Here is a 23,776-nt window from a genome sequence, read left to right as displayed (position 1 = left end):
TTACTGACCTAGACAACATACTACAGTCAAATACTATCAATATCTGTATCATTAATTACTGACCTAGACAACATACTACAGTCAAATACTATCAATATCTGTATTTTTACTGATCTCTTCTGTAGTTTCGAACACGGATAATTCTGGACACACGTGAGTTTGAAGGCTAAAATTTTGACGGTGAGCTGTGAACACCATTACTGATTGGCTTAGCCAAAAAAAATCCCGTTTCTGATTGGTTAAAAATAATTGTTCAATGCTGCATTAATCGAGTTGAAAAGTGGGCCATGTTGCCACTTTCTTGAGAATTTTAAGGAACTTTAGCGTTTTTTACATTATTTATTTCTTTGTTTCGAAGTTCATGTTAATTCATGAACACTTTTAGGAATATAGAATCGTTTTGAGAAACAACATGTGTTAGTGAAGGCAAGTTTCTGGACGACACATTGGAAAAGGTTTGAATGAAAGACAAACAAGTCAGTATTTTTAAAGTCACATGATAGCTTTTTTAATTCATAAGTGACCAACTTCGACAATATAACGCATATTTAAACATTTTGTTCAAACCTTATGGATTATGGATTATTGTGGAGCGAACGGACCCAGGACGAATGAACTCGGGGCGACCATGAAAAAGGCCGAAAATGTACAGGGATGAACGCGTTTAAAATTCAAACTTCATTACCTAGGCCTGCACTTTCTTCTTTATGATTTTTATTCTCAAATCACCTTAACACCGATAGGTGTTAACAATAACAATTTTTGTGGGAATATACATTACTTACTCAGTGGCGCAGCCAAGATTTCACTGACGGGGGGTGAGGGGAACCTATACCCCCTTTTTGGCTTTTGGAGGGCACTTTGACTACCCTCTAAATAAGCCACTGTAGTTATACTTGAAAAAAGGTAGTAATATTAAAAGACAAATTGCATAAAATACAGGAATTTATTTTCAAAAATTATTCTCAAACAAAATACCCTTACCATCATTTGCGGAAGATTAGTCCTGAATTGATTTTAAATAGATATACTTGTAATAAGCCTGCTTTCCAATTCATTAACAAGGTTAAAAGTAAATTTTGACTGCTTTGTAAATAAAATCTATTGCCGAAAGAACAAATGAATGTACACTAAATTTCATACAACGCGGAACTTTTTAAATAGGTTTGAATTGAGAAGTATTCAGCCTTGAACCGTGAACTCTTCAAAGTCGGCCTTGACATTTATTTGTAAACAAACACGACATTTTTTTTCAAAAAGCGAATTTTTGATAAAAATGATGAGTTTTTGAATTCGAAATCGTTATTTTGAATATTTAGGTAGTTTTAAGCAAATTTTGCCAAAAAGAATATCAAATCACCCCGTGGTAAATAGCTGTAGGGGTACTTATGGCTATTTACCACGCTTAATAGTGGTAAATAGCCACTGCCGATAAATATTGTCCAATCAAAATTGACCCTGTTGTCTTGATAGGAAACTCTAAGCTATAATCAAAGCCAATCACTTGTTAACGCTTTGTTTGTGGATGTAAACAGCACAAAAGCAGTGTGCCATTGATGTTATGATGATTAATATGGATGGTACAGAATTGAGTAAGATTTTCGAATTGAAGCCGAGAGAAAATCAAACCTTAGTTTGAAATAATTACTTGTACTGGAAAAATGTTTTCTTATCTCATCAATTTTGGCGATTTTGTGTTTACATGACCTCATTTCCGTTCTACTAATCTGATCTCATTTCCACGCCATTAAAAATCACCAGTATGAAATATTCATCCTACTCTTCTGAACAATATCACTAAGTTTTGTAAAGAATTGTGCATTCTAGAGTGTTTGCGAATTAAAAACTAAACCCGTTTCCAAGAACAAGGGAAAATTATTTTATTTAGAATATTTTTGATGTTCAATAGGTTCTCGTGTGGGCCAGTGTTTATCTTGCCTGGCAAGCTATCTTCTGATTTAAATAAGGTCCATTCCTGTGCGATAATAATTTCACCAAGTTTCTAAATTTTATCAAACATGGTGTCTTCTAGTGTTTGCGAGAAATTGTGGACGGGCGGAAATGGGTGACGCAAATAAACGCTCCACATTTCATGTATAGACGTATAAGAAAGTATTTCCAGAAATGTGTACCATTCAAAACAATGTGCATTAATATAAATAATTCAACACTGATAAATTCTTCACCGAAAACAAAGAAAATTTCTTCCGATTTAAAAGTACGGAAGTAAGGTGTTCTGACCTTTATAACTAAAATAGAGTAGAAAAGATAATAAATGCGGTGTCATCAATTTCTGGAATTTAGTGGGAAACAAACAATGATATTTCTGGTTCAGTCTCACAGTTTTCAGATATATGTGGGTTTTCCCCAGTATAAACATGACAAAGGAATAAGTTTATGTTCAATGTGTTTGTGTTTTAATTTGTGGGTGTTTGTATTTCTGTTCGCGATGATAAATCACACAATTATATTAATGAAGATAATTTTTATCAGTAGTCTATAAAATCATAATGCAGACCTTATATCAATCATTCACGTATTCACGGAAGCAAAGTTGCACTTTGAGCTGTCATCCATTTAACACATTGTATCCTCTTTTGCTTGATCATTATCTTAGTCAAGAAAAATATCTTTCTTCATCGCTAAATCCCAATTTCCACAGCTTATACAAAAAGTTTTAAGGTTCATTTTAAACACTCTGGTACTTTACACACAAACTTTCCATCTTCAACAATCTGAAAATAAACATTGACGTTGTAAAGCTATGGTGGGAAATCCGAGAAGATTTTGCACAAAATATCTCTAAGCACCTCAACCTGACCACACAAAAAATGCAACTAGGCAACAGCTCACAAGCCAAAATAGCTAGCTGTTCCTTCGGATATCTTGGACATGGTAGTAGTCCTATAGTATGTGTAGAATCTTTGGTGATAATTTAAGAGAGTTGGCTATGCAGGGGAATATTAGTCAAAATAAAACAAATAGATAACAGTACTTCTATTAGCCTTAATTACACTGACACCTTAGAAATAAAATAATATTCCGTCTTCAAGTTAAAAGAGGTTCTCTAGAATTTTTATGTGTATCGGGGACACTGATAGCATCAATTTGTACCATTCCAATTTTCAGTCAGACGTACGTCTGTGGTTCCTGCACTTCCACTAAAACCACAAGTCCGATGACGTCACTAATTGCGCAGAGCCTTATGTGATACTTTGGCGATTAGGCCCAGTGGCGTAAAAAAAAAACTTATTTTGTGGAATTGCAGGAACCACAGAGGCGTTTGACTGAAAATTGGAATCGTGCAAATTGATACTAAATTGATCCGAAACACATACACAATTTTCAATCACTTTAAGTTAAAATAGGCCTACCTTTAATCTCTTTCGTTTACACGGAAATTTTCTTCTACTACAAAAATCTCGCATTATACATTTTCCGTATTTCTTCATACACCGGAAGTCGTTTTTCCGGCATTTTGGACAATCTGCTTCCTTTCTGTAACTACATGCGTTACATGACGTATGTTGACATCGCTCTTGACATCCTTGTTTTATGTCTGCCACCTTGCTAAAATACGATCAAATCAAATATCAATCACGTTCATAAAAGTAACACGAGGTAAAATTACAATGAAATTGTCGTACAAAATATATTTTAAAAATTGTAAATGGCATTAAAAAAAACGTCTTCCAAAAGTGTAAAATTTACTTACATAGCAGAGCAGATTGCTCGAGGATTTCGCTTACAAAATATTGGAGAACATTCTGGCCTACAATATGAAGATTTTCCTTCGTCTGCCTGAGGACCTGGAACTAGAATCAAAATTCATCAGGAATGAATAAATTGCTGAATCATGTAGGCCTAAGTTATTTAGGAGAGTAACATGGAATGGCAATGGCATGTTTTTTGCAGGTATCTACAATTTTCATCTATGATCTGATGAATTTCAATATGTTAAAAGTTGATTGGTTGAATAGAACATGCATAACAGATCATGGATGGCAAGTAGAGTCAACCACAGGAAAAATAAGAAACTAGATATTTTTGCATTTTAATCAGATTGGCAGAATGAAACATCTGCATTTTTATTTGACTGCTGGCTCAGAAAGCCGTATCATTGAATCACAGTACTAAATCGATCACCTCAGAATGTTATGTTATTGCACGGGAAACAACTATGCCAAGACGGTTCAGTCGCAATATGGCCACAACAGATTTACACATTTATTCTAGTTATGCAAAGAAGCTATGCCTAGAATGTAAATATGATTGATAGAAACAATACAGCATTCCAGACTATTCTGGTGCCAGAAACCAGAAATACCCTGCAGCAGACATACTTCAGGCTTTCAAGAAGGAACTCGCCAATTCTAACAAGTTTCGCATAACTTTTCGACAATATCGAAGTGGTTAAGGTTAAGGTAAAGTGAAGTGAATTTCACTATGACAATACAGTCAGTAGAAAATACTTATTTTACTGTAAATAGGATGTTTCCACCAGGCAAATGGTAGCTTTTGTACGTTGTATGTGGTATTAAAGAGCATATTATTGGTGGAATGCATAACAATTTCGTCAGATTATGCAAGGCAAGTGGAGTCAACTGCAGAAGAAACACTTACGTTTGGTACAGGAACCAATTAATTCTGCTTTACCATGGTACATTATGATATTAGATTTGTCTGTTAATGGTTGACAATACAGTCCTTTATCACATTTACCTAAATACTGATATTCACCACCGCATCGTTCACCTTTTACTTTAGCACATATAGCACAACACCCACATATACTCGTAGTTATTCCCCCTTTACAACTCGACTTTGATAACCTAGAACAGTGTAGTTTCTCACATGGTGGACACCTTAATGCACTAATTAACTGTAAATTGATTAAAGTTATCAAAGGCAACGTCATTATTATTTTATCGACAAAACCTTTCATTGTGACCTACTTAATCATTTAAGCACGTGCATATTTTCATTAACTCAAGCATCAAAGAATTGAATCAAAGAAAAATATTACAAGTCTGAGACATTATTCTTCTGTACCCGGGCCAAGCATGTCGCGTTATTAATCTCAATACTAGCATGGAATATGATTTCTCTTATTGCTTGATGAAAAACTAGAAGAAAGTTAAGAGTACACGCTCTAATTATCTGATCTACAAAAATGTTCCTTTAAAGCGTTTCTTTATAAAAAAAATTGTTATCGTATATTCAAATATGAATAATTTATATCTTCGTATTGTTATCCAAGGTGTAGGGTAGCGATACTTTGAACCTAGAATCGGCTTATTTCTGAAGACAACATTCCTAGTTTTTCACCTTTTTGGTATCATAGAGAGGTATTTTCCTTCCCTTGAACAATCAATATTGTTTTTCCTACAATCATCCTAACAATATAACGAATTCAACAAATACATAATTAAATCACAAAAAATTGCAAGCAGGTTCCAAGTTCGTGTGCAACCTTATTGTGGTATGATACACATACAAAGAAAGTTGTGATGATGTTAAATTTGTCAATGATAATATGAATGCATGTTTAAATCATTATCACAAACCGCCCAGCAATAAACTTCTTTAAATCGCTAACATTCTCTTCAAATATTAGTTTTTTTACATGTAAATCTGCCACTTGAAACCGCCCAGTTATTCACAATTTCACATTAATCCTCAGTTATCCATTGTTAAAAAATGTAATAATTTAGACGTACATCTGCAGATTACGTTAAGACAGACGACTGTATCGGGTGGAGGCTACATTCCTTTTGATGTTGAAATTAACGATCTTACGATGAACTTCTTTTTATTCACATTCTAAACGTTTTGTAAAGATTTGATATAAGATATGACGGAAATCTGTTATAACTTCGAAGTATACAGGTCTAAGATTGTCTCACAATAGTATGCGCTCAAGAAAGGATCATGTATTGCAAAATCAACAAAATAATATACCGAGATCTGATGACAACTCCAATGACAAACAGACTGTAATAAAATTTCAACACATTATCTGTAAAAGTTGTTACATTATCTGCTATGATGACACTTGGTGTGTATTTTTATGTCTTTATTAGGCTGAAATAAGATATTAACAATACAAATTATAATGATATATCATAAAAACAGACGGATTTCTTATCATTTCTGTCTAATTAATACTGTAGACAATTGTAGGTTGAAATTCCCAGAGATATATCTCAATGTTTTAAAGAGACTAAGCACTAAATTAAGGTTAATATGGCGGATAGTCTTAGAAAAAGATAATCCTTACTGAAATGGTTCGAGAAATGTTATATCAAGATGCTTCAATTGCGTTTCATGGTTAACTCTTCCTTTTACAGATTATGTCTAAATGAAGCCTGTAAACAGCTATTTCTTCTTTAAATGCATTCAGAGTTGAACGACTTTCTATTTGATACCACGCATGATATTCTTTTGTTCTTGTTCCAAATAAAAGTTTACGTTGCCATCTGTCAAGTTAATTTTCCTTTTCCACAGATCGTCTGTCTAGTCCGTTTAGAGTAACAGCCAAACTGGATCTTTTCCTTAAAACTCCATCACGTAATCCGAAAACCCAATTGCTTTTTCTGGCGGGTCAAAAGACATACACACTATAGGAACTAAGGGTCGAGAAAGAAGCTCGGTCAAAGCTTTGGGTGTGAGTGATATCATGATAATGCAATGTTTATAATTTTTGCTCAGGTTTAAAACGTGAGGTTGGTTTAATTAGAACTGTACTTAATCACCACTGCACATTAATTTAAAAGAGGATTGCCTCCAATTTATTTTGGCATTAATCTCAAGAACATGCACGTTATAGAAACGTTTTTGGGGTCTGCAAAGGTCATGATTGAGGAACCTTCAGACTTTTCAAAGTCTTTTCTTTCAGACCCTACAGTTTTTTGTCCGGATTTGGTTGGAAGCGAAGAATTTTAAAAAAAAAAAAATAAATAAAAACAGGCAATCGTCCTTTAAAGAGATTGCCTTCCTGCTAAAGGTAGACAAATTAAAACAAATCAGTGCAAAGCCTATTGTGTGAAAATATTCTTTTATGCTTCGTCGGGTGAAATCATTAATGCTATAACAAAATTTGAATCTGAGATTATTAACTGAGATCAGAAGATAAAAACTTGCCATGTAAAATTAAACTATATACTGTAACTATAGCAAAGGATTGGATAGGATCTAAATAAAAGTCTGCACGTATGGTCGATAAACGTGCAAAAGCATAAACAATATCAATAGTTTAAAATTAATTGAGATAATTATTCAAATTGATTTACCTTTTTAAATCTTAACTCTGCTGTGATGTTTGTGATGATCAGTCTCATTTATCTGTTGTGCAGATATTCCAAATATGCAGCAAAAACGCGTATCTTACGCATGTTTTCACTCCTACCGTGTCGGGTTAAGTTTGTTTTCGGTGAATGAAATCGTAGAAAAGGTGCAAGTTTCTTCTTAAACACGTTCTGAACACTCTGAGTCAAGATTAACCAATAGGTTCACACGGTAAAATGACGTCACTCCTCCCCCATTCATAAACTATATTCATTGATTATTTGATTAGATCCTATTGGTTATTTTTACTGCTACAATCTTCTCAATTTCTAACTAATATTATTCTTTTTCTCCTCCTCTTGTACTGCATTTAGATAAATGTTAGCTAAATACAGAACCCACACAGTATTATGGAAGGGTATCAATGACAAAAATAACTAAATCAACTAACTAGCTAACCCAATGGTATAATTTTTTACAGAATGCAAATCGGTGTCAGAATAAGGGTCCCTAGAATATATATTTTAATAGGTCACTCAGGGAAGTGTGTGGTATGTAGACATTAATTTCACATATACATATATATCTCGTCAGTAAAACAAAACAAGAAGCATTGCAGTCCATGAAGTTTGAAGAAATAGGGCAATGAGTGTGAGAAATGGGTGTGGGTCAGAGATCAGAAAACATTCTGTTGAGACATCACCTATATGCCATTTACATTTTCGCTATTATATATAGGATGTAATGAATGTACGAGACTAATCTACTATTAAATACATGTAGCCTACGTGTATGTTCCACTTGTTTGCAGGATAATGAATATCGGTTTCCTCAAATACCCCTCAATACACTTCACCAACAACAATTATTAGGAAAAATTCCAGTGTGAAGACGAAGTGAGAGGTGGAAATAGAGTGATAATATGTTACTAATTGGAATTCAATCTATATAGTGGGTCGCAAAAACCGATCCTTTTATTAGAATTACATGTGAAATTGGATATCTTACAATACTAGAGCATGATTGGGTTAATTCTCAGGTTCTTACTAAAGTGTTAGGTGTGTTCAGGCCTAAATAAATTACAGTTTCAATTTCTTTAGTTCTTTTGTCGTTTAAGTGGACAATTTTCACATTGAGTTTGCATTAGTAAGGTTTCAACCTAATCACGGTGTTCAATAGTGAGGGGATGATCTTCCAAAACACCGTTGACGATGTTTTTAAAATTGGAATTATATACGTTTTGAACTAAAAAGTAAACAAACGCAAGATATCGAGAAATCTTGTACTAAATCGCAAAAACCTCCAACAGGTATGATCATCCCTTAAATCTCGCAAAATACAAAAGCTATTAAAGGTATATCCAAAATCGTATCAAATTACGGGAGATAAATGGATTGTGACTACGAGGACTTTTATATATTACTTTTTTTTCTTTAAACTTCATACATTTAAAAGATAAATACATCAGAGAGGGGATCAGTGTGAAACTCGAGAAACTTTGGATGTGAAGAGCAGCTAGTAAATGTCAGTTTTAGACAATTTATGGAGTCCCTACTTATTATAGGACTATCTCAGTAAATCCTTGTGCTTCAGCTCAGAGGCTGTTGATTTGATTTTATTTATCTATCATATCTTTCTGTAGATCGCTTAACCTTCACTCTCACTCTCTCGGGGTGTGGGCATATATAGATGAGTCTGAACTATTGGAGGAGCCAGTGGATGGGAAATAGAGAGTTGGATTTCCATTCAATAGTTTATAATGATTGAAAGTTGTGATAATTAAAATATAATAAATATATTTAATAATAACAAAAACAATATCAGTTACATTATTTAACATTCATACCAGGTTTACCAGACATACTTAATTTATCTTTCATAATTCATTTATTTGGTAATTTCACATTATTCATTCTTGTCTTCTCTTTAAACAAAATTACTTTTCCAGAAAGAGAGGTAACTCTAGCAGACAGATCTGATAAAAAATGCCAATGAATATCCTTTTTAAGAGACACAGAAGAAATCATTATTTATATCTACAAAGTTACCTCCCTTGTTGAGGTAACTTTTTTCAAAAATAGGAAGTCGTCACTCAAATTATCATTCTGCTTTTCATTTTAATTAGAACTTACAATACTAAGCTATGAATATTTAATAACATCTACAGCATTTTTTTCACAAAGGGATATAACCTCTCATTTCCAATTTCAAGTACAATAACATCAGAAAAACAAATAAATTAAAACTACATATTCTGTTATTACAATCAACAAAATAAATAGTAACTAATATCCTAAGTGAATAAAAACCATACTTCTATAAGAGAAATAATTTCAAGAATTTTTGCTACATTTCCAAAAATATATTCCTTAATACGGTGGACTATTAACTAATTGAGATAATAAAAAAAAAAAACCTTGTATCTTTCAATAGGTGGATCCTCAAACAAAAAAGAGAGAAAAGAAATGTAATCATCAATAAGACATGTGCCTTTAAACATCATTGACATTAATAAAAGGAATATCATCGACTCTAATCTGTGATTTCATTTTTGGGAATTAGAGGTACATGACCATCAACACAAGTAACTGTGTAGACTTTTGAGGTAATGACATACCTCCACTGCTTTAAAGAAAAATCAGTAAGTACTGTAAAATATCAATTTTCAGAAGGTCTAAACTAGGCTTAGAAAACATTGAGAGTAAATATTCAATCTGTTAATAAACTCACATACACTAACAAGACAGTCACACATTTATAAAACCTTTTATCCTTTGAAATAACTGATCATAATTATATGGTTTATGGTATTCAGTATGGTACCAAAAGAAACATCATCTAAATCAAATATATTTTATTACAGAAAATTTTAGAGAATGGTGCCACAAATTTGGTTGTCAACTTTCCTCAGCAAAAAGAAATTGTCACATACTGTATAGTTGTGGACATCAATATTTGATAATTCATATTCATCATAAATACATTTTAGTGAACATTACAACATATTGTATTCATAAACAGAATCCAGTAGTCAAAACATCTTAACATAAGATAAACAGTAGAATTTTGAACAACTGGGCCAAAATTGAGATCCAGTTCCTCACCACCTATCTCCAGTGATTCTTCCAGGAGCACCATTTCACTCTCATTCACTAACACTGAGATTTCAACCATTTTAACAGCACTAGGTCAAATAGTATAATATCTTACAGCTCTATACTTACATCAATAGGACCACTAAAGTCATTTTGTCTGCTTCAATATTAGAACAATAATCTCTTGGCTAATACCCCTGAAAAAGAGTATATCTGTCACATTGAAATTCTTGTTTACCTCCTTTGCATTGGGACCAATTTTAACATCCAGTTCGCAGGAATACAGAAACCAGAATATTTATTATAACAAGCCATTCAAATCACTAAAGAAATACAATTATCTTAATGTAAATATTTGGGAAAGATCTTGTAAAATTTAAAATTCAAGGGAAAAAAACTAAAAAGTACCATTCAGCCTTGCCTTCAGTAGACTATTTCTATGACAAGAACAGTCAGTAGAAAACAAACAGTTTCTTAACATTTCACTGATTGATATGAAAACAATGTGTTCTCTTTCTTAGATACAGTTTTGAGCTAGCACAGCCAGGCTAACTATTGAGTAGGTGGGTCAGTTTAAGAGTCAAATTGCTATGGGTAGTTGCATTAGAGATCAATTTCTATGGGTAAAAATTAACTTTCAGTGGATGATAGGAGTTGGAACAGCCCTATGACATTTGAAATCATATAAGAAAATTAGATACATCATTTCAATAACATATTATATTACCTTGATCAGCAGCTTGTTTACGTTTAATACCAGCTCTTTTTAATTCTTGTTCTTTAGGTATAATCTTATTAGATCCAGGTCGAGGTAATTGAGCTCCACGAGAAGGAGCTGGTTTGTTACTAAAATATGGCATCTGTACAGCCTGGATAAATATAAATAATAAAAATTAAACAATATGGCAGCTGGAAGTATAGTAAGTGATTGTTCTTGGTCAAATATGATTTGTATAAAATATTATTCTTTCAATGAGGGATACACATAATTGGACAGAAAGACAATGATATGGATTTTAACTTTTATGTACATTATAGACATTATGAAGTGAGCCTGGTTAAGGAGATATATTTATATACAATATATATGTACAATAGGTGAACACTACTTTCTCATTACCCACAGTGAAAACCCCCACTCTCTCTCTGTACTACATTACCTACCTCTGTTGCAGTACAGCGTTTTAAAGGATCTAATGCTAAAGTGGCTTCTAATAGATCTAACAAATCATCACTAGCTGCTATAAATATATCTTTATATTGTTGTTTGGGATATTCTTTAAACTGGATATAGTCTGGTAATGCCTTCATATCCTACAAAATACATATTTATGATTTAAGTCTTCAGATAAATCAATAAATAAATAGATCTAGTGGCTAAATTTAAATGTTTATTCATTCCAATTCTTCTTACATCAAAAGTATGAAAATAAGATGACATTTAATCCTACCATAGGTTGATACATTCTCAATGGGAAAATTAAACCTACCGGCCAGTCTTCGAGAGATGGGGTACCAGTAACTTGAAAAATTCTACTCAACTGATCTAAATCAGAATCTCCCGGAAAAAATGGTACCTAAAAATATGGCGGGAATATAATCAATATGTCAATTTCTTATGAAAGAGTTTGAAAAAATCCTATATATTCTTAACACATTTTGAGTTCTGTAAGTAAGAACTGCATATCTCATCACATTTATCAAACTTTTCCCTCAATATTCCAACTTTGGTTCTTTTCACATGACAACTGTATTTAATACAGCCTTGTATATATATCATCATGGTGAAACAGGAAATTACCCTGATAAGTAATTCAGCCAAGATACAGCCTACAGCCCAAATATCAACACCAGTACTATAGAATCTAGCACCATATAATAATTCTGGACATCTATACCATCTGCAAGACAAAAAATATAATACTTATTTTAAAATCAACTATTTCGATGCGGATTATATATTAGAAATATACGTCAACAGCGAGGTCTCTTATCAAAAATCTTTTTATATACGTACCGAGTGACAACTTGATGTGAATAGGGTCGACTGGGAGAACCATAAAACTTAGCTAAACCAAAATCTCCAATCTTTAAGACACCTTGATCATTCATTAATAAATTATTTGGTTTCATATCCTGTTAAATGTAATAAGTTAATCATTCTACTTGTAATTAATTCTTCAGATTTTTTTATATAAAAAAACCTGATGCTAGACAACGTGACTGTTTCTACCTACATTCTTATACTGGTGTAAAAGTTATATATAAGCCTAAGAATGTAGAAATATAATATATTCGATTTCAATAGCCTTAGATATGTATTAATAATTTGAGATATGTGGCAACTAATGAGAGAAATAATTTTCTTTAGAATTGATATTTAAAAAATAAGAAAGACATACCCTATGTAATATCCAATGTGAATGTAAATACTCTAATCCTAACAATGTTTGTAATATATATGATTTGATATGAGGTGGAGTTAAAACTATATTGTTATCTTTTATAATAATCTGTAAAATATAAAGTATCAATTAGCTGAATACACTATAAAATACATGTAACTAATGATGTCCTTGATTAACTACAGAGATCACAGATATCATTCCTTCATTCATTCTTTGAAAGACTTTAAGCCTGTACCAGTCTGAAAAAAGTAATTTAATCAAGACACACTAGTTTTGCCAGTAGTGAGAAAAAATTGATCGAGTTTCAAAATGATATGCATGATGTTAATAAAATATAGGTCAATCAAAGTTCTCAATTAAAACTTTGACTGTGATGATTCTATGGGCCAGACAGTATTGAATTTTCAATGTTCAAACTTACTTCAAGATCTGTTTCCATAAAATCAAAAACTAAACTGATATTAGACTTCTGACCAAACACATCTAGTAACTAATATAAAATAGTTTGTGTTTCAATCTTTGAAAATATTACATTTTCATTTACACAAAATTTAATTTATATAATGTAGGAAAATGAATACTCTAGCAAGGTATTTGTACATGTTATGTGAAAAGAGACATTAAGATTTTGGAACATGAACTAGAGTACCGGTATGTGAAATGATATTTTCATTTCAGGAACACTTTCACTTAAAACATCATAAAATCATATTGGACTGTCAGCAATCAATAACTGGTTACTTTTTATCCTATAAAGAGTTACAAAAGCTTTCAAAACTATGAAATTCCTGATAACACGAAACTTACTCCAATAATATTTGGATGTTCTATTTCTTGTAATAATTTGATTTCTCGTAAAGCTGTTCTATTAATTCCATCAGCTGCTTCAGCTCTCGTCCCTATCTTAATCTAGAAGTAGAAGATACAATATTATATGGTAGGAGAAAATCTAGGAAAATGTGAAAAAAAGTAATAGGCATCAAACTGGCCACATATTATGAGGCTAGAAAAGCAAATTAAGATCAAAAGTTGCATTTGATGTCAGGTGTTGTTTTCCTTTAAATGGAATACAGCATAATTCTAAATAATCTCATTAATGTCACAGCTAAGCTAGTACATATTCAAACCTACTTTTTTAACAGCAACTATTTGATCTGTTTTAGTATCTCTGGCTTTATAAACAGTGGCAAACTGAAATAAAATTCACTGATGGATCAATCCTGTGTTATTATACATGATTGTGTATAAAATAATGTTATAAAAATTCCAGAATAATCTCATGTTATAATTTTCCTGTGGGTATAAGTGTATTTATAGCAACAAAATGATGTTCCTGCAGTATCTCTCACCTATATTTTTAGTCTTAATAAGTGAAGCATTTATTGACGGAAAAATTGCAATAGTGGTACCTGCAGAGGGCTGATAGGTAAAACTCTGAATTTATCAAAGTAATTATTTTAGAGAAATTCTTCATGTACACTAATACTCTATATATTTGTCTTTTCAAATATACATAGGCCTAATAGGTCATGATATTATGTTGGCATTAAAGTGCCAACAGAACATGTCACGACATAACATGCCGGCAATTTCAAGAGCTATCGTGTCTAGCAACTAGATTTAACCGGCAACCATATATAACCAATTCCAATGATCGATATTTAAAATGAACAGCAAGGTATCATTCTTATACTGTCAAAAATTACAATTACCTGCCCCTCTCCCAAAAAGTCGATTTTTTCATATCTTTTCACTCGATCTTCGGTCATTTTCAGATTCGATCAAACACCACAAATACACCTTCTAACATTAAAGAGTTCTTTAAATGCACCAAATCAACCTCCTAAATTGAAAAGCTCGTCGAGGGAGAAATCATTGTTTATATTGGAATAATGCGCTTTAAGTTTGTTACTAATTAATCCTTCTTGTGATCAATAAGATTAATTAACTATTGTTTAAGTGACAGATGTGCTTTTATAAAAAACGATAAAAACAAACAACAACTTTATGATATCCTAATTTTGACAGAGGTTATCCGGTTCAAGACCCTAGACACTAAATAAGTCCTACCGTACACACGATCAGAATTAGCGCGTTTGTTAATAAAATTTCTGGATGAAAATGCCAGTGCAAAAAATGATTCGACACATTAATGAAGTTAAGAGCTTAAAGCTTAAGACCTTCTCTTAATTCAAAAAAATTGTTTTTGCATAAAGTCTTCAAAGTCGATTAATGTGTGCAGATAGGTAGATCTTAAATAGATTAAAATGGGAGAAGTGTATAATTTATCAGTATGATTTTAATGTGTTAACTTGAAAAATGATGACGTGTCTAGTATTTTTTCTTTAAAGTATTACTGATGGCAGAAATGATATAGCAAAGTATATCATTATGGAATAAAGATCTTTTTCAAATAAACAATGGATAGATCTGGCTTTGATCTTTGAGGAATAAATAATTCTATAAGTATTCTCTTTCATAAGATTGTTTTGCATATTAAACAATTACAATTTACAATTTAACAAACAATTATGACACAAAAACAGTATATTTTATTGGCAACTTAGGACTCCACTTTTTGAGTAGGGAATTATTCCCCACATTACCACCAGCTAATATACGTTAAGAAAAGAAGAGTACAAGGCAGAAACACTTATTTCACACAAATGTTCTGTGTATACAACCTATTCTTAACTAAACCTCCTGGTTATAGCAGAAATATAGACAAGTGGTTGCATCAACAGTCAAGTTTAATACCTAGTAAAATATTATATACAAGGTTTCAATCTTTGTGCTGAAATCATTATGCCAGGTTTAAATTGAGTGAAAAGTCGTAAAAATATATAATAAATATGATCTTAACCAAATACACATATAAACAGTTTTTTGCATTTTTCTCAAAATGTAATTTCGTGTCATTTAACGTTATACAAGGTTTCAAGCGGTCACTCAGTAAGCCTTTCAGCTATTAAAAAAATAGTTGTAATATATGGAATAATGATACCAATATCAAATGGGTTTAAATACATGTACTGATATTTGGCAATTATCACGACAGAAGCAGTTTTAAGAAACAATAATTATTGCATAAAACTTGCATTTCGAGAATAATCATAATACTCATTTTCACCATGATAGGAAATATAATATTGATCTGACATATGACTATGCCCTTGATGACATCAAACATAGTTCATAATATAAATCTTTCCACAATACACCATTCACATATACATCACAAACTGTCATCAATTGTTTTTTCAGTATCTGAGGAGATAGTTGATGAATGCGTATCAGTTTAAGATTAGTCCTTAGGGTCATCTTTTGAACTAGATTTAGCACTCTTTGGTGGATACTTAACATAATCTGATGAATCAGGTAAATGTTTTTTTGATTCACTTGGAGGCTGTGTTGTATTTAAATTTTTATAAATAGCCATTGCCTGGAAAGAAAGTAAAGTGTATTAAAATATAGAAAATATAATAATGTCATGAAATGTAGGCTATACTTGTCAAATTGTTTAAGGACAAAATGGAAATGGTTTATTGATCAGCCTGTATATAGTTTTGAAAGTTTCTCAGTTGTAAGTAAAAAAATTTTGGTAATCTGACACCACTTTATAAGTTTCATTTCTTCACTATATCATTTGGTGGTATCCTACCTGACCAACCATATTGGGTACATCCCCTGCATTAGAAGGTAAAATAAGTGTATTGCCTTCCTTAGCTACATTACCAAATGCACTAACATACTGTTCTGCTATATTATAAGCTACTGCATTTGCCCCATTCTACAACAAAAGAATATCGGTATCATAAGTGTCATATAACACATGATTAAAAAGGATAGCTTGCTGAAACAATTGAATTCTAATCTAAAAAGAAGAAGACTTAAAACCTTCACAGAGACAGTAATTATGACTGTTTGATTGATTGAAAGATTTTTATGAGCTGGTCCTTGAACACTACGCTATCCTTGTAGAAAAAGCCGAACAGTATAAATTTCGAAAACTGACCTGTTGTGATAGTGAAGATGAAATAATATCTATAGATTTAGCTTTACCATTAGCTTTAACTATCAAAGCTTCTGCCTCACCTGTAAACAGACACTGTAATTAAGTGTGCTTGAATAAGGAAATAGGGTTAATATGATTATGTCTTGATCTTTAGATTAGCTAGAAAATGTGTTTCTGAAAGAATAAACATGTCCTAGAAACTTATGAATCTTGTGTTAAATCACTATCACCAATTCACTCGGCAAGAATAAAGATTTTAATATTTCAACCACAGAATTAAAAAGATTTCTGGAAATTGCACTTTCTTTGAAGAAAAACAAACAAAATTAACAATCTTACCCATAGCAGTGTTTATCTGTTCTGTTTTATTAGCTTCAGAGTTTAAAATTCTAGATTGTTTTTTACCTTGAGCTACATTGATTTCAGCTTCTCGGATACCTTAAGTTATGATAAGAAGGTTCAGGAAGGCTAGGGGTTTGTGTACAATACAATCATTTCACAGCTCATGGACCATTATTTGAAAGATGGAGTCACATCAACTTTCTCTTAATTATTTATGCAAAGTTTTGATAGAAGTGATAATCTCTTATGTTCAATTCTGTTGTATGTTATCTTGAAATATACTCTTATGTTAACATCTACTATTTTTATCAACACAATACAGGAAATTAGTTACCCCACCTTCAGATTCTAAAATAGATGCTCGCTTCTTTCTTTCAGCTTCAACTTGCATCTGCATAGCATCTTGAACTCTGTCAGGTATTTTAACATCACCTACAAATATCAGTCGATAATCCAAATGAAATATTTTGGGCCAGGTTGAGATAACCACCACATGATGTACATAAACAATAACATTTCAAACTGGACAGATCTTCCTATCAAAATAAATCCAACAAACATTTGTTCTACTTACGTATTTCATATCTCATACAATCTATACCCCAGGCATCTAGAGAAGCTTTATTCATTGATACTGTAAACAAATAATGAAAACGTCATCAATATTTCAACACCAAAAAAGGTTCTCAAATAAGCATCAGCATCTTGATAAATTGTACATCAAACAAATTTGATTTATTATCAGTACTGTAATAACAATAAGTAAGGCCTATTATACTTACAAACAATATTGGTATTAAGTGACTCTCGTTCTCTGAAAACACCATCTAATGTTATTTTACCAATTTCTGATCTCATTGTTGTCTGTGCCAACTGAGTTATAGCATATTCAGGATCTTCTATTCCATATGACGCCTTGAAAAAAAAGTGACACTGATATTTCTATTACTAGAAACATCCTTATTTCATATAACTGATTTTGATAATTAAAATGTGAGCCTAATATATTGCACCAAATCCTTTATTTAGAAAATATCTAGTCTTTACAGTTAGAATAATGCAATATATATATTTTACATATAGAACTATTTTTATTGAAAATTTCAAATATGTACAAATCAATGGTCATTATTATATTTAATATTAACATTACCTTATATGGATTCACAATCTTCAAATATAAAACAGCATCCATCATGAGTGATACATTATCTGTAATTAAAACAGAGGACAATAAGAAACATGCAACTAGGTCTGATGACAGTTTCAACTTCATTAACATAATTTTGATTAAACAAATATACATAAGATAGTGCTTGATGAAAATCACACTTCTGTTTAGAAAAACCAATCAGGTCAAGAAAACATGGTCACTTATATCCTTACAATTACTATAAACACTTTTAGGTACTTGCAGGCCTACTTACCAACTGTGATAGCTGATTGGTGAGGCACTGCAATTGCCAATTCTTTTAAAACCTGGACATATTTTATTTGGTCTATAATTGGTAGCAAAATATTCAAACCCTGCAATATAAAAAAGACCAAAATGATAACAGTTTTGAAATAAAACAGTAATCATTAATTGATTAAATGGAATATTTTCTTAAGTTTTCAATATATTTTTTTATCTATTGAAATAAGAACTTGTTATGAAAGTTTCATTTCCTACATAATATAGGCCTATATGAACTACAAGACTACTCACTGGTTCCAGAATTTTGTTGAATTTTCCAAATCTTTCTATTATCCAAGCTTCTTGTTGTGGAACAAACTTAATAACTGTATTTACAGGAAGATTAGAACGTAGTCTGACTTGCTGGCCACTTTGAAATACTAATTTCTGAAATAATTTAAGTGATAAACAAAAATGTGCAAGTAAGACTATCAAATATAGTGAATTGAAAGTATTATGAAATGTTGTCATTCTTACACAGCACACTGCCTATAAATTGGCTCCCTCAGAACCAATAAAACAATTAGAATCAGGGTTGTTTATGTACCTGTGACCTAGTCATTAACTACTAGCAATATTAACAAAGATAATGTATGACAGGTGATCTTTTACTCTCTCTGGATGATCAAAAGTCCCCACTGCATTTCCTACTTCAGTACTAGTAAGTTTTAGCCCAAGTTATTGGGTTTTTTTATAATTGATAAATAAATAACAATGCAATAAGAAGGAATCCCCATATCCAAAGAATGTCTTTAAATGTGCTGTTGCAATTATCTGTCATATTGCGTGAGATAGTAGGCCGGCCGAGGATATTCGCCACCCGGGTGGCAAACAATTATTCGCCACCCTCATTTTTTATTTGCCACCCGTTTTTAAAACTTTAATTTCTCTAGAGACTGACATTATTAGCTGTGAAGGCTAGCTAGCGTTACATGCATTATAATGTTTTTTTATGTTCATTAGAAACGCTTTTTCTTTTCAGAAAAATGTACGAAAATAACATCTACTTATAATTGATAATCGCTGTCCCATTGGATGGCTATTTATAGTCAACCGGTGAAAAGTCAATTTGGCCACCACTTTTTTGAATCACTTCTATGAAATTTAGTCTCGATATTCATGTCACCTACAAACCTCACGTGGCTCTGCATTTGTTTTTTTTTTAAGCCCGGAAGCGTTTTTTCTTGACATTTCCCGGCAAATTTAAGGATTTTTTATGTAGTGTGTGGGAGATCCCACCCTTTGAAGATTTTTAGAATCGGATTCCCAAAAGCGCGAATTCCTAACATTCCCTATTAGTTTAAGAAAGCTGGAACAAAAGCTGAGAGTGGTAAAAAAGACCTTAGGGTGGTTAACAAGAATTGTCGGTGGTACACAAGAATTGTGAGTGGTAAACAAATATTGGGGTGGTATACAAGATGTGAGGGTGGTGAACAAGAGATGGAAGTGGTAAACAAGAACTGCGGGTGGTGAACAGGAACGGAGGGTGGTAAACTAGACCTACGAGTGGTAAACAAAGACCGAGGGTGGTAAACAAGAGCTGAAGGCAGTAAAGGTTTTTGGGTAGTAAACGGGAGCTGGGTTAATCAATAACATCTAGGGTGGTAAACAAGAGCCGAGGGTGGTTAACAGCAACAAGAGCATCGGCTGGTGAACAAGAGCTTAAAGTGGTTAACAAAAGTTGAGGTTGGCAAACAGAATTGCGAGTGGTAAACAAGTATTGGGGGTGGTAAACAAGAGCTGAGGGTGGTCAACAAGAGCTGGAAGTGGTAAACAAGATTTGCAGGTCCTCAAACAGGACCGAGGGTGGTGAACAAGAGCTGAGGGTGGTAAACAAATGTAGGTTGGTAAACAAGAATTGTGACTGCTAAACTAGACCTACGGGTGGTAAACAACACCTAGGGTGGTAAAAATAACCCAGCGTGGTGAACCAATAGCTGAGGATGGTAAACAATAACTAAGTAGGTGAACAAGAGCTTAGGGTGGCAAACAAGAGCTTAGGGTGTCAAACAAGAATTGTGGGTGTTACACAAGTATTGTGGGTGGCAAACAACACCTGGGGGTGGTGAACAACAGCTATGTTAATGAAACAAGAGCTGAGTGTGGTCAACAAGAATTGTGAGTGGTAAACAAGTATTAAGGGCGGTAAACAAGTATTAAGGGTGGTAAACAAGTATTAAGGGTGGTAAACAACAGCTAGGTTAATGAAAAACAACTAGGTTGGTAACAAAGAGTTGGGGTGGTAAACAAGAACTGTGGGTGATATACAAGAACTGATGGTGTTGAACGATTGCTAGGGTGGTAAACAAGAGCTGAGGGTGTTAGGGTGGTAAACATCAGCTAGGTAGGTGAACAAGAGCTGTGGGTGGTGAACAGGAGCTGAGGGTGGTGAACAACAGCTAGGATGGTGAACAAGAGTTGAGGGTGGTAAACAACAACTAGGTAGGTGAGCAAGAGCTTAAGGTGGTTAACAATTGTAGGTGTTACACAAGTATTGTAGTGGCACCCAAGACCTGGGTGTGTTCAACAAGAGCATTGTTAATGAACAACATCTAGGGTGGTACTAAGAGTTAAACAAAAACAGAGGGTGGTAAACAACAACTAGGTAGGTGAACAAGAGTTTAGGGTGGCAAAAAGAATTGTGGGTGGTAAACTAGAGTTGAGGGAGGCTAACAAGAACCGAGGGTAGGTGAACAAGAGCTGAATGCAGTAAACAAGATTTGGGGTGGTAAACAGGAGCTGGGTTAATGAACAACAACTAGGGTGGTAACCAAGAGCTGAGAGTGGTAAACAAGTATTGTGAGTGGTAAACAAGTATTGAGTGTGGTGAACAACAGCTGGGGTGGGAAACAACAGCTAGATTAATGAAAAACAACTAGGGTGGTAACAAAGAGTTGTGGGTGGTAAACAAGAACTAAAGGTGGTATACAAGAACTGATGGCGGTGAACAACAGCTAGGGTGGTGAACAAGAGCTGAGGGTGGTAACCAAGAACACAGGGTTATTATCACCCGTACACATTACTTACCACCCGTCAGTATGGTTTATTACCGTACGCCTTATTATCACCCGTACACATTACATACCACCCGTCAGTATTGTGTATTATCGTACGCCTTATTACCATCCTTACACATTACTGACCACCCGTCAGTATGGTTTATTATCGTACGCCTTATTACCATCCGTCAGTATTGTGTATTAACGTACGCCTTATTATCACCCGTACACATTACTTACCACCCGTCAATAATATTGTATATTATCGTATGCCTTATTACAACCCTTACGCATTACTTACCACCCGCCAGTATGGTTTATTATAGTACGCCTTATTATCACCCGTACACATTACTTACCACCCGTCAGTATTGTGTATTATCGTACGCCTTATTACCACCCTTACGCATTACTTACCACCTGTCAGTATGGTTTATTATAGTACGCCTTATTATCACCTGTACACATTACTTACCACTCGTCAGTATTGTGTATTATCGTACGCCTTATTACCACCCTTACACATTACTTACCACCCGTCAGTATTGTGTACTACTGTACGCCTAATTACCCCCCTTACACATTACTTACCACCAGTCAGTATTGTGTATTACCGTACGCCTTATTACCACCCGTACACTTTACTTACCACCCACAGCATCGTACGCCTTATTATACCTTAAACCTTATTACCTCGAATACATATTTCCACCCACCCCAATGCAGTGTATTTACCACCCACATACATTACTTACACATTCGCGATGGCTCCAACCATCTTTGGATTTTTCGACTCGATTTCCCCTCGTCGGTGTTTGGGATCAGAAGGGCTTACTTGGAAAATGCGTCTAGGATAAATGTGACACAATTTGGACACGCGCCTGCTATGTCTTATTATTTACTATTTACACATCTTTATCAACCTTTTTTTTTTACTTACGTAAAGATCCCTCGACAGTTGGAAATCGAAAATAAGAGTAGGCTAATGTCGCTGTCCTGACAAAATTTCCCTCATTGCACACTGCATGGCGTTTGCCCATCCTCAGTAGCCCATACAGGTTCAGAAAAGTAGGACGTAAAATTTTATTTTATTTCATTTTTTTGATGATGCTAAATTTCATAGCAACACTAACTGGGCCTTTTGGGATGTATGCTAATTTGGTGTAAACAAAATGGCGGAATTTCTACTTTCGTTTCATTGCAAGAAATTCAATTTATATTAACACGGTCTTGTCTGAACCTGACAAAATCCATTACAAATTACTCAGAGTCGACTAATATGTCACTGAAAGAAACAATTATATCAAAAAGGCTGACATTTCATGAATTTTTAGAGATTTTTCTGCCACCCGGATGGCGAATAGTCAAATTAATGGACGTAGACTATTCTTCACCTGGGTGGCGAATATCCACGGCCGTAGTAGGCCCACTCAAGTCGAAGTTCCAGAATAGCAAATAGAAGCTATGTCAAAATAAAAATTTTGTACCCCTTTAAACTAACCTGAAATTTACGACAGCTACTTGGTCGCACAAAATTGCGAATCATCTTGTAGATCTATAATAATCTAAATGATAAATGTTTTCTCACACTCTTTATTATGTTATACAACCGTCCTTAGACCTCTGATAAAAACACGCCGGGCATGAGAGTAAAATATGAATTACCTCCCTTAATTGGGGGAAATTATTGTACCAAAAATACTCAAATAGACTACAAACTACAGTGATTTACGCTAAAGTACTGTACTAATCGAGGTTGCCTCCCCTCGTCCACAGTTTCCTTTTCATTGACTAGTGTTCTTTTGACAGACTTCACTATAATGTGTCTCAAAGTTTTTTTTTATTGCTTTTTCCGTATTATAGTACCGTACTTTAAGTTTTATCGTGGACAAACTTTGGATGTTTTAGAGATTTGCTCTGGAAATTTGGTCCACTTGAATCGCAGAATCCTCTTTCACAGAGTTCAATTTATACATTTATTGGTTTGGATACGTTTTAAATACTGTAAACCTAGGCTAATTTAAATTAACAAATTTCCAATCATGATTTATAGAATCTAAAACGCTTGAAATAAAGTCCATACGTTTCAATAAAGATGCAGAAATGATTATATAAGTAATGAGAAACTCAGTAGGCTATTCATCAAAGAGAAAGGGTTACCGGTATAGAATGAT

The 23,776-nt window shown here is 33.3% G+C and overlaps 3 protein-coding genes across 3 annotated transcripts; all 3 read right to left on the bottom strand.

Moving 5' to 3' along the window:
- Positions 1-2,684: 2,684 nt before the first annotated feature.
- LOTGIDRAFT_102422 (hypothetical protein) lies at positions 2,685-4,918 on the bottom strand (the record flags this gene model as incomplete). The annotated part of the gene is made up of 4 exons (XM_009045463.1): positions 2,685-2,735; positions 3,375-3,570; positions 3,716-3,815; positions 4,618-4,918. 4 exons carry the CDS (start codon positions 4,916-4,918, stop codon positions 2,685-2,687), a joined length of 648 nt encoding a protein of 215 aa, XP_009043711.1.
- Positions 4,919-11,089: 6,171 nt separating this feature from the next.
- Positions 11,090-14,577, bottom strand: LOTGIDRAFT_208106 (hypothetical protein; the record flags this gene model as incomplete). Its single annotated transcript, XM_009045462.1, has 10 exons — positions 14,503-14,577; positions 13,922-13,981; positions 13,598-13,699; positions 13,212-13,280; positions 12,785-12,895; positions 12,400-12,518; positions 12,184-12,283; positions 11,873-11,959; positions 11,547-11,696; positions 11,090-11,251 (listed from the first exon to the last, which is right to left on the bottom strand). Exons 1-10 carry the CDS (start codon positions 14,557-14,559, stop codon positions 11,090-11,092), a joined length of 1,017 nt encoding a protein of 338 aa, XP_009043710.1. The 5' UTR covers positions 14,560-14,577.
- A 1,850-nt stretch (positions 14,578-16,427) lies between these two features.
- Positions 16,428-19,074, bottom strand: LOTGIDRAFT_102489 (hypothetical protein; the record flags this gene model as incomplete). The annotated part of the gene is made up of 9 exons (XM_009045461.1): positions 16,428-16,580; positions 16,806-16,885; positions 17,145-17,243; positions 17,487-17,579; positions 17,722-17,781; positions 17,930-18,062; positions 18,301-18,359; positions 18,575-18,674; positions 18,856-19,074. The coding sequence occupies 9 exons, from the start codon at positions 19,072-19,074 to the stop codon at positions 16,428-16,430; spliced, it is 996 nt and encodes a 331-aa protein (XP_009043709.1).
- Positions 19,075-23,776: the final 4,702 nt, after the last annotated feature.

Source organism: Lottia gigantea, assembly GCF_000327385.1.
Source record: "Lottia gigantea unplaced genomic scaffold LOTGIsca_1, whole genome shotgun sequence".
Lineage (NCBI taxonomy): Eukaryota > Metazoa > Mollusca > Gastropoda > Lottiidae > Lottia > Lottia gigantea.
This window is presented reverse-complemented; position numbering and strand designations above follow the sequence as displayed.